The 18208-nt window shown below is 39.7% G+C and overlaps 1 protein-coding gene across 1 annotated transcript; it reads right to left on the reverse strand.

Annotated features, from left to right (window-relative positions):
* Window positions 1–1909: 1909 nt before the first annotated feature.
* On the reverse strand, window positions 1910–2215 carry LOC130980841 (uncharacterized). Its single transcript, XM_057904483.1, has one exon. The coding sequence runs from the start codon at window positions 2213–2215 to the stop codon at window positions 1910–1912; it is 306 nt and encodes a 101-aa protein (XP_057760466.1).
* Window positions 2216–18208: the final 15993 nt, after the last annotated feature.

Raw genomic sequence — 18208 nt, forward strand, 5'->3', positions numbered from 1 at the left:
TGCTCTTCCACGCGGTCGCTTCAGTCATGCGTCTGTGTCAGTTGTCACGCGTTTGCATTATCCATGCACTCGCGTCGATGCTCTTTGCGCTAAGCACGCGTCCGTGTGGATCACGTGTTCGCGTCGCTTCCAGTTTCTTCAAAAACTCCATTTTGTTCTTTCCTTCCATTTCTGTATGTTTCCTTTCCATCCTTTAAGTCATTCCTACCCTATAAAACCTGAAAGTACTCAACACACAAATCACGGCATCGAATGGTAATAAAGGATAATTAAATTTAATATTTTTAAAGCATAGGAAACATGTTTTCTCATATGTCATATCATAAGGAAGGAATTGTAAAACCATGCAAATTCATATGATTAAGTAGGTGAAGAGTTGATAAAATCATTCAATTTAAGCATAAGATATATCATAAAATAGTGGTTTATCAGCTACCTCCCATCCTCTCAGTGAAAATGGTCCTCTACGGTTTCTGCACGGCTAATCAACTATCGGATTTCTCGTCTCGAATGAAAAATACCAGGCACAGCTACTGCATGGCTAATCAGCTGTTGGTTTTCGATCGTGTCGGAATAAGATCCAATGATCCTTTTACGCACTGTCACTGCGCCCCATAGTCGCGAGTTTGAAGCTCGTCACAGTCATCCCTTCCCAGATCCTACTCGGAATACCACAGACAAGGTTTAGACTTTCCGGATCTCAGGAATGCTGCCAATTGTTTCTAGCTTATACCACGAAGGTTCTAATCTCAGATTCAGATGCCCCATTGTCAAAGGGGAAACAATGTGAATCGTTGATTAGAGTCCCAAGAGATATGCATTCAAGCTTGTTTTCATGTAGAACGGAAGTGTTTGTCAGGCACATGTTCATAAGTGAGAATGGTGATGAGTGTCACTTGATCATCACATTCATCATGTTCTTGTGTGCGAATGAATATCTTGGAATAAGAATAAGCTTGAATTGAATAGAAGAACAATAGTACTTTGCATTAATACTTGAGGAATAGCAGAGCTCCACACCTTAATGTATGGTGTAGAAACTCTACCGTTAAAAATACATAAGTGATGAAGGTCCAGGCATGGCCGAATGGCCAGCCCCCCTAAAAGTCTAAGATAGCATAAAACTGATCAAAGGATCAAAAGATAATCCAAAGATGAAAATACAATAGTAAAAGGTCCTATTTATACTAGACTAGTTACTAGGGTTTACAGAAATAAGTAAATGATGCAGAGATCCACTTCTGGGCCCACTTGGTGTGTGCTTGGGCTGAGCATTGAAGCTTTCATGTGTAGAGACTTTTCTTGGAGTTAAACGCCAGCTTTTATGCCAGTTTGGGCGTTTAACTCCAGCTTTTATCCTGTTTCCAGCGTTTAACGCCAGAATAGGGCAGGAAGTTAGCGTTTGAATGCCAGTTTGCATCGTTAAAACTCGGACAAAGTATGGACTATTATATATTGCTGGAAAGCCCAAGATGTCTCTTCTCAACGCAATTAAGAGCAAGTCATTTGGGTTTCTATAACTCCAGAAAATCTATTTCGAGTATAGGGAGGTCAGAATCCAACAGCATCTGTAGTCCTTTTTCAGCATCTGAATCAGATTTTTGTTCAGGTCCCTCAATTTTAGCCAGAAAATACCTGAAATCACAGAAAAACACACAAACTCATAATAAAGTCAAGAAATGTGAATTTTTCTTAAAAAGTAATAAAGATATACTAAAAATTTGCTAGATCGTACTAAAAACTACCTAAAAACAATGCCAAAAAGCATATAAATTATCCGCTCATCAACATCCTACCCACCTAACAAAGAATTTGCCCTCAAAATTCAAATTTAGGTACCTGAAAAGAGATGTGGGTAGTCCTTTCGAATATATGATTCGAGTTCTCAAGTATGTTCCTCGACACCAGCTCAACTCCAAGCTACTTTTACTAATGATACTTCCTTTTCTCGTAATCGTTTAACACCAGTGTCGTCAATTCTTACCAGAATTAGTGGAAGCGTTGGATCTTCTCTCACTTGGATTGGTTCTGGTTCTCGAACATGACTTACATCAGGAGTATACTTCTGAAGCTGTGATACATGAAACATGTCGAGCAAATTTGAAAGATATGGCGGTAAGGCAATTCTATAAGCTACTGGCCCAATTCTCTTCAGGATCTCAAACGGTCCAATAAAATGGGGATTCAATTTCTTGGTCTTAATAGCTCTTCCCATTCCATTGGTTGGTGTAACTTTTAGAAAAACATGCTCCCCTTCTTCAAATTACAAAGGCTTTCGCCTTTGATCAGCATAACTCTTCTGGCGGCTCCGGGCTATAAGCATTCGACTACGAATCTTCTCTATCTGCTCAGTAGTTTCAGCTATCATTTCAGGCCCTAATAAACTTCTTTCTCCAGTTTTATACCAACATAGTAAAGATTGACATTTCCTGCCATACAGAGCTTCATATGGAGCCATTCCGAGGCTCGCATGGTAGCTGGTGCACGAATTTGCAATCTAACTCTTTGGCAATTCGCACAACTAACCAGCAAGTGCACTGGGTCGTCCAAGTAATACCTTACGTGAGTAAGGGTCGATCCCACAGAGATTATTGGTTTGAAGCAAGCGATGTTTATTTTATTCTTCTTAGTCAGGATATTAATTAAAATTATCAGTTGAAATTATTAGATTGGAAAAATAAAAGAGAATAAAATCGTTACTTGTTGTGTAGTAATGAGAAATATGTTGGAGTTTTGGAGATGCTTTGTCCTTTGAATTTCTACTTTTCCTTGAAATCCTCTTCTCACACGCAAGGTCCCTTCCATGGCAAGCTCTATGTAGGGTGTCATCGTTGTCAATGGCTACTTCCCATCCTCTCAGTGAAAACGTTCCTATGCTCTGTCACAGCACGGCTAATCATCTGTCGGTTCTCAATCAGGTTGGAATAGAATCCATTGATTCTTTTGCGTCTGTCACTAACGCCCAGCCTTCAGGAGTTTGAAGCTCGTCACAGTCATTCAATCCCAGAATCCTACTCGGAATACCACAGACAAGGTTTAGACTTTCCGGATTCTCATGAATGCCGCCATCAATCCGGCTTATACCACGAAGATTCTGAGTAACGAATCTAAGAGATACTCATTCAATCTGATGTAGAACGGAGGTGGTTGTCAGGCACACGTTCATGGATTGAGGAAGGTGATGAGTGTCACGGATCATCACCTTCTCCATAATTAAGCGCGAATGAACATCTTAGATAAGAACAAGCGTGTTTGAATGGAAAACAAAGGAATTGCATTAATTCATCGAGACGCTGCAGAGCTCCTCACCCCCAACAATGGAGTTTAGAGAATCATGCCGTCAAAAAGTATGTAATTCAGATCTGAAAATGTCATGAGGTACAAAATAATTCTCTAAAAGTTGTTTAAATAGTAAACTAGTAGCCTAGGTTTACAGAATATGAGTAAACTGAGATAATTGGTGCAGAAATCCACTTCTGGGGCCCACTTGGTGTGTGCTGGGGCTGAGACTAAAGCTATCCACGAGTAGAGGCTTTTCTTGGAGTTGAACTCTAAGTTATGACGTGTTTTGGGCGTTCAACTCCGGATCATCACGTGTTTCTGGCGTTTAACTCCAGACAGCAGCATGTACTTGGCGTTCAACGCCAAGTTACGTCATCTATCTTCTAGCAAAGTATGAACTATTATATATTGCTGGAAAGCCCTGGATGTCTACTTTCCAACGCCGTTGAGAGCGTGCCAATTGGACTCCGGTAGCTCTAGAAAATCCATTTCGAGTGCAGGGAGGTCAGGATCCAACAACATCAGCAGTCCTTTTTCAGCCTAAGTCAGATTTTTTGCTCAGCTCCCTCAATTTCAGCCAGAAAATACCTGAAATCACAGAAAAATACACACACTCATAGTAAAGTCCAGAAATATGATTTTTGCCTAAAAACTAATAATATTTAACTAAAAACTAATTAAAACATGCTAAAATCTACATGAAATTACCCCCAAAAAGCGTATAAAATATCCGCTCATCACAACACCAAACTTAATCTGTTGCTTGTCCCCAAGCAACTAGATAAATAAAATAGGATGCAAGAATTTAAGAAGTAATAATATCTAAGAGTTTTAAATGGAGCTCAGATTCTTATTCAGATGAGCGGGGCTTGTAGCTTTTTGTTTCTGAACAGTTTTGGCATCTCCCTTTATCCTTTGAAATTCAGAATGATTGGCATCCATAGGAACTCAGAATTCAGATAGTATTATTGATTCTCCTAGTTTAGTATGTTGATTCTTGAACACAGTTATTTTATGAGTCTTGGCCGTGGCCCTAAGCACTTTGTTTTCCAGTATTACCACCGGATACATAAATGCCACAGATACATAACTGGGTGAACCTTTTCAGATTGTGACTTAGCTTTGCTAGAGTCCCCAGTTAGTGGTGTCCAGAGCTCTTAAGCACACTCTTTTTTGCTTTGGATCACGACTTTAACCACTTAGTCTCAAGCTTTTTACTTGGACCTTCATGACACAAGCACATGGTTAGGGACAGCTTGATTTAGCCGCTTAGGCCTGGATTTTATTTTCTTGGGCCCTCCTATCCATTGATGCTCAAAGCCTTAGATCCTTTTTACCCTTGCCTTTTGGTTTTAAGGGCTATTGGCTTTTTCTACTGCTCCTTCTTCCCTTTTTTTTTTGACTGCTTTTTCTTGCTTCAAGAATCAATTTCATGATTTTTCAGATCATCAATAATATTTTTCATGTTCCTCATTCTTTCAGGAGCCAATATTCATAGAATTCAAGATAAAAATTATGCACTGTTCAAGCATTCATTCAGAAAACAAAAAGTATTGCCACCACATGTAATTAATTATAAATTTTATTATTAAGAACTCGAAAAATATAGATTACTTCTTTAATTTGTGGGGTGTGTTTCAAGGATTAATTTTTGGCGCTTCAGCTCCCTTAGATCACGCCCTTGCTCTTCCTGTTCCTTAAGCAGTTTGCAAAGCATGCTACTTTGATTGTTCTGTTCTTCCTTTATTTGGTCCATAGCTTCTTGCAATTTGGAAATAGAAGCCTCAAGATGTCCCCAATATTCGAATTGAGGTAGTTCTGGGAGGGCTTCCTGTGCTCCCCTCTTGGCTGAATCATCTTGTTGCTGTTGTCTGACCATTGATATTCCAGTGATTGGCTTCTCAACTGGGATATACTCTGTTATTCCCATCTTCACTCCGGCATCTTTGCAGAGCATAGAAATTAAGCTTGGATAGGCCAATCTGGCGTCCTTGGAATTCCTGTTTGCTATTTTGTATAGCTCACATGAGATCAGTTGATGGACTTCTACTTCTTTTCCCAACATGATGCAGTGAATCATTACTGCTCTTTTAATGGTAACTTCAGAATGGTTGCTGGTGGGCAATATAGAACGCCCAATGAAATCCAGCCAGCCTTTGGCTACTGGTTTTAGATCTTCTCTTTTGAGTTGAATTGGGGTGACAGTGGTGCTGGTGGTCCACCTGACTTCAGGGAGGCATATATCCTCTAGAATCTTGTCTAGACCTTTATTTACCCTCATCATTCTCCTATTAAAGGAGTCTGGGTCATCTTTCAGTTGAGGAAGCTTAAATATCTCCCTGATCTTGTCAGGATGGGTATGAACAATCTTTCCTCTGACTAAGGTCCAATGGTCATAGAGAGCAGCTCCAATTATTTTTTGCCTGTCTGTCTGCCATAGATTAGCATAGAACTCCTGAACCATGTTCCTTCCCACTTTCGTTTCAGGATTGGCCAGAATTTCCCAGTTCCTGTTTCGAATTTGCTCTTGGATCTCCGGATATTCATCTTCTTTCATATCAAATTTGACTTCCGGGATCACTGATCTGTGACTCATTATTTTGTAGTAATGGTCTGAATGTTCTTTAGTTAAGAACTTCCCTTGATTCCAAAGTGGCTTTGGAGTATTCTCTTTCTTGCCTCTTGGGGTGGGTTGTTTTCCTTTAGGAGCCATGATCTTAATGAGTATGTTTTTGTGATCACGGATAAACACACCAAACTTAGAGGTTTGCTTGTCCTCAAGCAAAAGAGAAGAAAGAAGAGGGATAGGAGGAGAGCAAGTGTGGCATGGTGAAGATGAGAGGGGCGCCGAATTCAATATATAGGGAGGGGGTGGGAAATTTTCGAAAATAAGAAAAAGATAAGATAAAAGATATGATTTATGAAAGATAGATATGATAAGAAAAAAGATATAGTTTAAAAAGAGAAAGATATGAATAATAATTAAAAAGATAGATTTGAATTTTTTTTTTTGAAAAAGATTTTAAAAAAAAGATAATTGAGTTTTGAAAACAAACTTTAAAAGAGTTGGATTGGATTGAAAAATAATTTGTCTTTATGGATTAAGATATATTTGAAATTTTTTTGAAAAAGGGATTTTAGAAATTAGGGTTCTTAGAAAACCAATTTGATTTGGAGGATGACATTTTGAAACATGTTGATGCAAGAAATTTTGAATTGAAACATAAAAACTTAGAAAATTTGAAAAGAAAAATGAATTTTACCTCCTCCCCACCATCCTGGCGTTAAACGCCCAACTGCTGCATGGTTTGGGCATTTAATGCCCAAATGTTACTTCTCCTGGGCGTTCAACGCCCAGCTGATGCATCTTTCTGGCGTTGAACGCCAGGAAGTCCTTTGTCAATGGACGTTTTTCTGAACGCCCAGGATGCTGTCAATCTGGCGTTAAACGCCCAGAAGGTGCTTCTTTCTGGCGTTTAATGCCCAGAAGATGCTCCTTTCTGGCGTTTAACGCCCAGATGGCTACCCTTACTGGCGTTGAACGCCCAGTGGGTGCTTCTTTTGGGCGTTCAACGCCCAAAATGTTTCTTACTGCCCTTTTTTCGCCAGTGAACTTCCAAATTCCCCTGTAACTCTGTGAATCCAATCAATTGCTTTTTTACCTTGAAGATATTTTGACTTATACCTGTAAAAATCAACAGAAACAAATAAAATTAAATTTTGTGATTGGCTGGGTTGCCTCCCAGCAAGCGCTTCTTTAATGTCATTAGCTGAACTATTACTGAGTTTTAATTAAGTCTCAGTTTTGAGCACTCTTGCTCAAAATTGCCTTCAAGATAATGTTTAACTCTTTGTCCATTAACAATGAACTTTTTGTTAGAGTCATTATCCTGAAGCTCTATGTATCCATATGGTGATACGTTTGTAATGACATATGGACCTCTCCACCGGGATTTTAATTTCCCGGGAAATAATTTGAGCCTAGAATTAAATAGCAGAACTTTCTGCCCCGGCTCAAAGACTCTGGATGACAATTTCTTATCATGCCATCTTTTCGCTTTCTCTTTGTAAATCTTTGCATTCTCGAAAGCATTGAGTCTAAATTCCTCTAGCTCATTTAACTAGAGCAATCGTTTTTCTCCAGCTAACTTGGCATCAGGGTTTAGGAATCTGGTTGCCCAATAGGCCTTGTGTTCCAGTTCCACTGGCAAGTGACATGCCTTTCCATACACAAGCTGGTATGGAGAGGTCCCTATAGGGGTCTTGAATGCTGTTCTGTATGCCCACAGAGCATCATCCAAGCTTCTTGCCCAATCCCTTCTACGGTTAATTACAGTCCGTTCCAGGATTCTTTTGAGTTCTCTATTTGAGACTTCAGCTTGCCCATTAGTTTGTGGGTGATATGGAGTAGCTACCCTGTGGCTAACTCCATAACGAACCAGAGCAGAGTAAAGCTGTTTATTGCAGAAATGAGTGCCCCCATCACTAATTAATACTCTAGGGGTACCAAATCTGCTGAAGATGTGTTTCTGGAGGAATTTTAATATTGTTTTAGTGTCATTAGTGGGTGTTGCAATAGCCTCCACCCATTTGGATACATAATCCACTGCCACCAGAATGTAAGTGTTTGAGTATGATGGTGGGAAAGGTCCCATAAAGTCAATACCCCATACATCAAACAACTCAATCTCCAAGATCCCTTGTTGAGGCATGGCATAACTGTGAGGCAGATTGCCAAATCTTTGGCAACTGTCACAATTAAGTACAAATGCTCGGGAATCTTTATAGAGAGTAGGCCAGTAGAAGCCACATTGGAGGACTCTTGTGGCTGTTCGCTCACTTCCAAAATGTCCTCCACACTGTGATCCATGGCAGTGCCATAGAATCTTCTGCGCTTCTTCCTTAGGCACACATCTACGGATTACTCTGTCTGCACATCTCTTGAAGAGATATGGTTCATCCCAAAGATAGTACTTTGCATCTGTGATCAATTTCTTTGATTACAGCCTACTGTACTCTTTGGGTATGAATCTCACTGCCTTATAGTTTGCAATATCTGCAAACCATGGCACTTCCTGGATGGCAAAGAGTTGCTCATCCGGAAAGGTTTCAGAGATCTCAGTGAGAGGGAGGGACGCCCCTTCTACTGGTTCTATTCGGGACAGGTGATCTGCTACTTGGTTTTCTGTCACTTTTCTGTCTCTTATTTCTATATCAAACTCTTGCAGAAGCAACACCCATCTTATAAGTCTGGGTTTGGAATCCTGCTTTGTGAATAGATATTTAAGAGCAGCATGATCAGTATACACAATCACTTTTGATCCTACTAAATAGGATCTGAATTTGTCAATGGCGTAAACCACTGCAAGTAGCTCTTTTTCTGTGGTTGTGTAATTCTTCTGTGCGTCATTTAAAACACGGCTGGCATAGTAAATGACGTGCAGAAGCTTGTCATGCCTTTGACCCAACACTGCACCAATGGCATGGTCACTGGCATCACACATTAATTCAAATGGTAATGTCCAGTCTGGTGCAGAGATGATTGGTGCTGTAACCAATTTAGCTTTCAGAGTCTCAAATGCTTGCAGACACTCTTTATCAAAGATAAATGGCGTGTCAGCGGCTAGCAGGTTGCTCAGAGGTTTGGCGATTTTTGAAAAATCCTTTATAAACCTCCTGTAGAATCCTGCATGCCCCAGAAAGCTTCTGATTGCCTTAACATTGGCAGGTGGTGGTAGTTTTTCAATTACCTCTACCTTAGCTTGATCCACCTCTATCCCCTTATTCGAGATTTTGTGCCCAAGGACAATTCCTTCAGTCACCATAAAGTGACACTTCTCCCAGTTTAAAACCAGGTTAGTCTCTTGGCATCTCTTTAGAACAAGTGATAAATGGTTAAGGCAGGAGCTGAATGAGTCTCCAAACACTGAAAAGTCATCCATGAAGACTTCCAGAAATTTTTCCACCATATCAGAAAAAATTGAGAGCATGCACCTCTGAAAGGTTGCAGGTGCATTGCACAGGCCAAATGGCATCCTTCTGTATACAAATACTCCAGATGGGCATGTGAATGCCGTTTTCTCCTGATCCTGGGGATCTACTGCAATTTGATTATAACCTGAATATCCATCCAGGAAGCAGTAGTATTCATGACCTGCTAGTCTTTCTAGCATCTGGTCTATGAATGGTAAAGGAAAATGATCCTTTCTGGTAGTTGTATTGAGCCTTCTGTAATCAATACACATACGCCACCCAGTAACTGTTCTTGTAGGAACTAGTTCATTTTTTTCATTATGAACCACTGTCATGCCACCTTTCTTAGGGACGACTTGGACAGGGCTCACCCAGGGGCTGTCAGAAATAGGATAAATAATCCCAGCCTCTAGTAACTTAGTGACCTCTTTCTGCACTACTTCCTTCATAGCTGGGTTTAGCCGCCTTTGTGGTTGAACCACTGGCTTAGCGTCACCCTCCAGTAAGATCTTGTGTATGCATCTAGCTGGGCTAATGCCCTTAAGATCACTGATGGACCACCCAAGAGCTGTCTTGTGTGTCCTTAGCACTTGAATTAGTGCTTCCTCTTCCTGTGGTTCTAAAGTAGAGCTTATGATCACAGGAAAGGTATCACCTTCTCCCAGGAATGCATATTTTAGGGAAGGTGGTAATGGTTTGAGCTCGGGTTTAGGAGGTTTTCCTCTTCCTTAGGGATTTTCAGAGGTTCTACTATTCTCTCTGACTCCTCCAGATCAGGCTGAACGTCTTTAAAGATGTCCTCTAGCTCTGATTCGAGACTCTCAGCCATATTGACCTCTCTTACCAGAGAGTCAATAATATCAACACTCATGCAGTCATTTGGGGTGTCTGGATGTTGCATGGCTTTGACAACATTCAACTTGAACTCCTCCTCATTGACTCTCAAGGTTACTTCCCCTTTTTGGACGTCAATGAGGGTTCGGCCAGTTGCTAGGAAAGGTCTTCCTAGAATGAGAGTTGCACTCTTGTGCTCCTCCATTTCCAGCACCACAAAGTCAGTAGGAAAGGCAAATGGCCCAACCTTGACAATGATGTCCTCAATCACGCCTGATGGGTATTTAATGGAGCCATCAGCAAGTTGAAGACATATCCTGGTTGGTTTGATTTCTTCAGTTAAACCAAGCTTTCTGATAGTAGATGCAGGTATTAGGTTGATACTTGCCCCAAGATCACATAAAGCTTGCTTGGTGCAAGTGCCCTCTAATGTGCATGGTACCATAAAGCTCCCAGGATCTTTAAGCTTCTCAGGTAAGCTTTTCAGAATGACTGCACTGCATTCTTCAGTGAGGTAAACTTTTTCAGTTTCCCTCCAATCCTTCTTATGACTTAAGATCTCTTTCATGAACTTAGCATAAGATGGTATTTGCTCAAGTGCTTCTGCAAACGGAATCTTTATTTCAAGAGTCCTGAGACAGTCTGCAAAGCGGGCAAATTGCTTATCCTGTTCCGCTTGGCGGAGTTTTTGAGGATAAGGCATTTTGGCTTTGTATTCCTCAACCTTAGTTGCTGCAGGTTTATTACCTACAGAAGTGGGTTGGGAAGCCTTTTTAGAAGGGTTGTCATCAGCACTTGTATGTGACTGATCCCCTACTGGCATTTGAATGCCAGGGGTGGAAGCTGGAGTGGCGTTAGACGCCACCTCCTTGTTTGTTACTGGCGTTTGAACGCCAGAACCATGCTCCCTTTGGGCGTTCAACGCCGGATTCATGCTTGTTTCTGGCGTTGAACGCCAGGAATGAGCATGGTCTGGGCGTTCAGCGCCAGCTTTATTCTTCTCTGGGCTCTGACTGTCCTCAGAGGGATTTTGAGTAGCCATTTGTTCATTTCTTAGTTTTCTGCTGCTTTGAATTGAGGTATTTAATGTTTTCCCACTTCTTAATTGAACTGCTTGGCATTCTTCTGCTATTTATTTTGACAGTTGCTTTTCTGTTTGCTTTAACTGTACTTCCATATTCCTGTTAGCCATTCTTGTTTCCTGTAGTATTTCCTTGAATTCGGCTAGCTGCTGAGTTAGAAAGTCTAATTGCTGATTGAATTCATTAGCCTGATCTACAGGACTGAGTTCAGCAGTTACTGTTTTAGCTTCTTCTTTCATGGAAGATTCACTGCTTAGGTACAGATGCTGATTTCTGGCAACTGTATCAATAAGCTCTTAAGCTTCTTCAATTGTTTTTCTCATATGTATAGATCCACCAGCTGAGTAGTCTAGAGAAATCTGAGCTTTTTCTGTAAGCCCATAGTAGAAGATGTCTAATTGCACCCACTCTGAAAACATTTCAGAGGGGCATTTTCTTAGCATCTCTCTGTATCTCTCCCAGGCATCATAAAGGGATTCATTATCTCCTTGTTTGAAGCCTTGGATGCTTAGCCTTAGCTGTGTCATCCGTTTTGGAGGGAAATAGTGATTCAGGAATTTTTCTGACAGCTGTTTCCATGTTTTTATGCTGTTCTTAGGCTGGTTATTTAACCATCTCTTAGCTTGATCTTTTACAGCAAATGGAAACAGTAATAATCTGTAGACATCCTGATCCACTTCTTTATCATGTACTGTGTCAGCAATTTGCAAAAATTGTGCCAGAAACTCTGTAGGTTCTTCATGTGGAAGACCAGAATACTGACAGTTTTGCTGTACCATGATAATGAGCTGAGGATTCAACTCAAAGTTACTAACTCCAATGGAGGGTATACAGATACTACTCCCATATGAAGCAGTAGTGGGGTTAGCATATGACCCCAGAGTCTTCTTGGACTGTTCATTCCTACTTGCTTTCATGATGGAATACAAGGGATAATATATATGTTGATTTTTTTTTAAATAAAATAAAAAAAACAAAATAAATAAAAGAAATTGGAAATATTTTGAAATTGAAATTTGAATTTTTATATAAAATATTCGAAAAATGAAGTTTAAAATTAGTTAGAAAATATAATTTTTTTTTTGAATTTTGAATTTTATGATGAAAGAGAAAAACACACAAAAGACACAAGACTTAAAATTTTTAGATCTAATGCTCCTTATTTTCGAAAATTTTTGGAGGGAAAACACCAAAGAACACCAAACTTGAAAATTTTAAGATCAAGACACAAGAAAAACTCAAGAACACCTTGAAGATTCACAAGAACATCAAGAACAAAAGGAAGAACACCAAACTTAAAATTTTTAGAAAACTTTAATAAAATTTTCGAAAATTATGAAAAGATTAACAAGAAAACACCAAACTTAAAGTTTGGCACAAGATTAAATCAAGAAAAATTATTTTTGAAAAAGGATTTTAAAAAGAAGGTGCCCAATTGCTAAGAACATAAATCCACGCTATAATTAACTGAGCTAAAAATGTAACGTGTTTTAAAGATGTATTATTTTTATGGATAAAAGTATAATTTTTTAAAAGATAAGGTTTTGAAAAAGCACAAAAAAAACAAGAAAAGACACAAAACAAGAAAAACTCAAGATCTAACAAGAAAAATAAACAAGAACAACTTGAAGATCAATGAAGAACAAAGAACACAAGTTCGAAAATTTAAAGAAAAATATAGAAGATGCAATTGACACCAAACTTAGAACAAGACACTAGACTCACGAAAAATTAACAATTAATAAAGAAAAATAATATTTTTGAAAAAAAAATTTTTGAAAAGAAACTATCCTATCAAGATTTAATGACTCTATAACAATAAAAATAAATTATTCCTAATCTAAGAAATAAAATAAGCCTTCAATTGTTCAAACTCGAATAATCCCCGGCAACGGCGCCAAAAACTTGGTGCACGAATTTGCAATCTAACTCTTTGGCAATTCGCACAACTAACCAGCAAGTGCACTGGGTCGTCCAAGTAATACCTTACGTGAGTAAGGGTCGATCCCACAGAGATTATTGGTTTGAAGCAAGCGATGTTTATTTTATTCTTCTTAGTCAGGATATTAATTAAAATTATCAGTTGGAATTATTAGATTGGAAAAATAAAAGAGAATAAAATCGTTACTTGTTGTGTAGTAATGAGAAATATGTTGGAGTTTTGGAGATGCTTTGTCCTTTGAATTTCTACTTTTCCTTGAAATCCTCTTCTCACACGCAAGGTCCCTTCCATGGCAAGCTCTATGTAGGGTGTCACCGTTGTCAATGGCTACTTCCCATCCTCTCAGTGAAAACGTTCCTATGCTCTGTCACAGCACGGCTAATCATCTGTCGGTTCTCAATCAGGTTGGAATAGAATCCATTGATTCTTTTGCGTCCGTCACTAATGCCCAGCATTCAGGAGTTTGAAGCTCGTCACAGTCATTCAATCCCAGAATCCTACTCGGAATACCACAGACAAGGTTTAGACTTTCCGGATTCTAATGAATGCCGCCATCAATCCGGCTTATACCACGAAGATTCTGAGTAACGAATCTAAGAGATACTCATTCAATCTGATGTAGAACGGAGGTGGTTGTCAGGCACACGTTCATGGATTGAGAAAGGTGATGAGTGTCACGGATCATCACCTTCTCCATAATTAAGCACGAATGAACATCTTAGATAAGAACAAGCGTGTTTGAATGGAAAACAAAGGAATTGCATTAATTCATCGAGACGCTGCAGAGCTCCTCACCCCCAACAATGGAGTTTAGAGACTCATGCCGTCAAAAAGTATGTAATTCAGATCTGAAAATGTCATGAGGTACAAAATAATTCTCTAAAAGTTGTTTAAATAGTAAACTAGTAGCCTAGGTTTACAGAATATGAGTAAACTGAGATAATTGGTGCAGAAATCCACTTCTGAGGCCCACTTGGTGTGTGCTGGGGCTGAGACTAAAGCTATCCACGAGTAGAGGCTTTTCTTGAAGTTGAACTCCAAGTTATGACGTGTTTTGGGCGTTCAACTCCGGATCATGACGTGTTTCTGGCGTTTAACTCCAGACAGCAGCATGTACTTGGCGTTCAACGCCAAGTTACGTCGTCTATCTTCGCGCAAAGTATGAACTATTATATATTGCTGGAAAGCCCTGGATGTCTACTTTCCAACGCCGTTGAGAGCGCGCCAATTGGACTCCTGCAGCTCCAGAAAATCCATTTCGAGTGCAGGGAGGTCAGGATCCAACAGCATCAGCAGTCCTTTTTCAGCCTAAGTCAGATTTTTTGCTCAGCTCCCTCAATTTCAGCCAGAAAATACCTGAAATCACAGAAAAATACACACACTCATAGTAAAGTCCAGAAATATGATTTTTGCCTAAAAACTAATAATATTTAACTAAAAACTAATTAAAACATGCTAAAATCTACATGAAATTACCCCCAAAAAGCGTATAAAATATCCGCTCATCGGTAGCTATTATTATAAGCAAATTCCACTAATAGCATATACCGATCACAGCTCGCTGGCTGGTCCAAAACACAGGCCCTTAGCATATCCTCTAAGGTTTGAATAGTTCTCTCTGACTAACCATCTGTCTGAGGGTGATATGCAGTACTCAAACATAACTGAGTCCCTAGAACCTTGATGTAAAATGAGGATCCCTGTCAGATATAATGGTAGAAGGCATGCGATCCAACCTAACAATCTCTTTGATATACATTTGAGCCAATTCCTCCATTGTGCAACTTATTCGAATAGGAAGAAAGTGAGTTGATTTTGTCAGTCGATCCACAACCACCCAAATAGCGTCACAACTAGACCGGGTTCTAGGCAAACCTATCACAAAATTCATTGCGATTCTCTCCCATTTCCATTGCAGAATCTCTAAAGGCTAAAGGATTCCAGATGGTCTCTGATGCCCGATCTTAACCTTCTGACACGTTAAACATTTAGATACGTGCAATGCCACATCATTCTTCATCCCTGGCCACCAGAACATTGCTTTCAAATCTTGATACATTTTGGTACTCCCTGGATGAATTGAGAACCTACTCTTATGAACTTCCTTCAAGATACTTTGTCACAGGTCTCTAACATCTGGCACAATAATCTAGTTCTTGAACCTCCACAAACCATCCTGACCTTCTGACACTCTCCATAGTTCTCCCTGTTCAATTGTTGGCAATACTTTACGTAATGCTTCATTATCTTATGAACCTTCAGAAGTTCTGATTTAAAATCACTTGAAATCTGCAACTAACTCAAACACAGAATTCTATATTCTTTTTTAACCCCCAAATTCAAACTTTGAAATGCCTTTAGTAACTCTTCCTCCCGTAGCATCATACAACCTGCATATTGATAAACCCCAATTTTGTTGTTTATCTTGTGTTGATTTGAGGGGATTTTGTCAACACTTTCCGCACTTATCCACATAAAATGCATGGTTTTGTGTTTCCATCCTTACTTTGCCTTGTGATTGAAAACATGCTTATTTGACCCAAAATTGCTATATTTTGATCTCTTCTATTACCACTCGATGTCATGACGTGTTTGTTAAGCGATTTCAGAGTTTACAGGGCAAGATTGGTCTAGGAGAGGGAAAGGAAGCATTCACAAGTGAGGAAACATGGAGCTTTGGAGCTTTGGAGTTTAGGCATCGACGCGTACGCGCAAATGCGTGTTGATGGGAACCGGCGCGCTCAACTGGCGCTTTCGCGTGTATTGGAAAAGCTTAATGGACGCGCGCGCCCACTTTGCGCGCACACGTGGATCGAGACACTCATCGGAGCGCACGTGTACTTGCCGCGTATGCGTGGGTCCCAGTACGTGACCTCATTAAAAAAATCGTGGCTGGCAATTTCTGAGGCTTTCTAGGCCCAATTACAAGCACACTCTGAAGAAAAAAGACCCAAGGATTGTAGGGAAAGAGGGGGATCACTCATTAGACACTTAGACACAATTTTTGCTAGTTTTTTGGGTTCTTGTTCTTCTAGAGAGAGAAACATTTATTCCTCTCTAGATCTAGTTTGATTTTGATCTCCCATTGTTGAATTTCTAGATTGGATTTTGTTAATTGCTAGTTATAATTACTTAATTTGAATTTCCTAGTATAATTTTGTTTGGATCTTGTGTTGAATTATGTTATCTTGTCATTTTCCAAAATTTCTACCCATTTCATGAATGTTATGAATCTTGAATTCTAGGAGTATGTTGATGTTTTCTATGATCATTAGTGTTATTTGAGTTGTTCTTTATAGATAATTGTTAGTGGGTCCTCATAATTTTCAATTTAATTGCAATTTGAACATGTCTTTTGTTAGTGCATTCCATGTGTTTGATGAAATGTTTCCCTTGATTATGGAGTAGTTCTCTTTACTCTTGGTCTAAGCTATGAGAAATGGGTGACCTTGAGTCATTGGGTCTCATTGGATTGTTGATTGGAGAACTCTTAGTGGTCAATTTGACACTCATTGACACCAACCCACTACTAATCTAATTGGTAGATTGGTTGGGACTTATGGGTTGAAATTGATCAAGCCACTTGACATATCTCAACCCTAGGAGTAGATGTTACGTACTTAAGGTTCTTGGAGGTAGACTTAGTGAGTTTGGTTCATCATGATTAGCAAATTATGCTTGTAGACAAGGATGGAGACCCGAATTCCCATGCTTAGCCAAGAGTTCCTTTCATTGTTCATACTTGAAATTCCAAATCTCTCTTGTTTAGTTCTAGCTTAAATTCTTGCTTAATTTTAAGTAGAAGTAGATTATATGCTTTATTGACTTGGTTATTTGATTGAGTTTCCTGCATTTTAAGTTTTCTTGCATGACAAGTTTAGTAGTTTAATTTTGTCATCATGATTTACAACCCCGGATTTTTAACCAATGTTAATGCAATGTTTGCCCATTCTTCGTGAGACGACCCGAGGTTGAATACTTCGGTTTATTTGTATTGGGGTTGAACTCGTGACAACCAAATCCCTCTTTCTAAATTTGACTATACTATTGATGAACTTTGTGTAAACTTCCGAATTGATATTGATCTTTGGCTAACATCAAATTTTTGGCGCCGTTGTCGGGGAAAGGTTGTAAAATATGCCTTAGCATTGGTTATGTGAATATGTGAATAGTGTAGTTAGTTTATTTTCTTTCTATATTTTGTTCTTAGTTTAGATTTCTTGTGTACATGAGCTATGACTCTCAAGTTTGATGACTCGGTCCCAACCAAACGCTAACTTAGCCGAGCTTGATTTAGAAATTAAAAGGACTTTATTATGCACTCGGCAAGCTAGGCGTCGGTTGGACTATACGGCTAGTACTTCGGCCTCACTTGAGGAGCATACTGAATCACTAGACGGGTCCAAGAGCAACTTGGAGTCTGCTACTTCTTATTCTTCTGTTGGTACTACTGAAACATCTTCGCATTCCACAGGTGAACTTCACATGGCGGAACCACGTAGGATCACTTTGCATGAACAAGGGGTGCCGGACCTCATTCTTCCACCATTGCAAACGAGGTTGCCTAATCTTGATCCGAACTTTGAATTAAAGAATAGCTTAATCAACTTGTTGCCTAAGTATCATGGGCTTCCGGGTTAAGACCCCATCAGACATCTGAGAGATTTTCAAGTGGCTTGTGCTACGACCCGAAGGCATGAGGCCGATGAGATTGCCATCATGGTCTTCTCCTTCCCTTTCTCCCTTTAAGGGCAAGCGAAATAGTGGTACTATTCCCAACCAGATGAGGTAGTGATGAATTGGGATTCCTTGAGAAGAGAGTTTTTAGACAAGTTCTTCCCACCAGAAAAGCCCGACTACATCCGGAAGGAGATCTCGGGTATAATGCAGAGAGATCAAGAGACCTTGTATGAGTATTGGAGTCGATTCTAGAGGTTATTGGAGACTTGCCCCCACCATGGGTTGAACACTCACTTGCTCATAGGCTACTTTACCGGAGGTCTTTGTGCGGAGGATATAAGACTACTCACTGCTTCTAGTGGTGGTTCCCTTTCCAAAAACAAGACGAAGGCAGAAGCATGGAGCTTGATAAATG

Source organism: Arachis stenosperma, chromosome 5 (genome assembly GCF_014773155.1).
Source record: "Arachis stenosperma cultivar V10309 chromosome 5, arast.V10309.gnm1.PFL2, whole genome shotgun sequence".
Taxonomy (NCBI): Eukaryota; Viridiplantae; Streptophyta; class Magnoliopsida; order Fabales; family Fabaceae; genus Arachis; species Arachis stenosperma.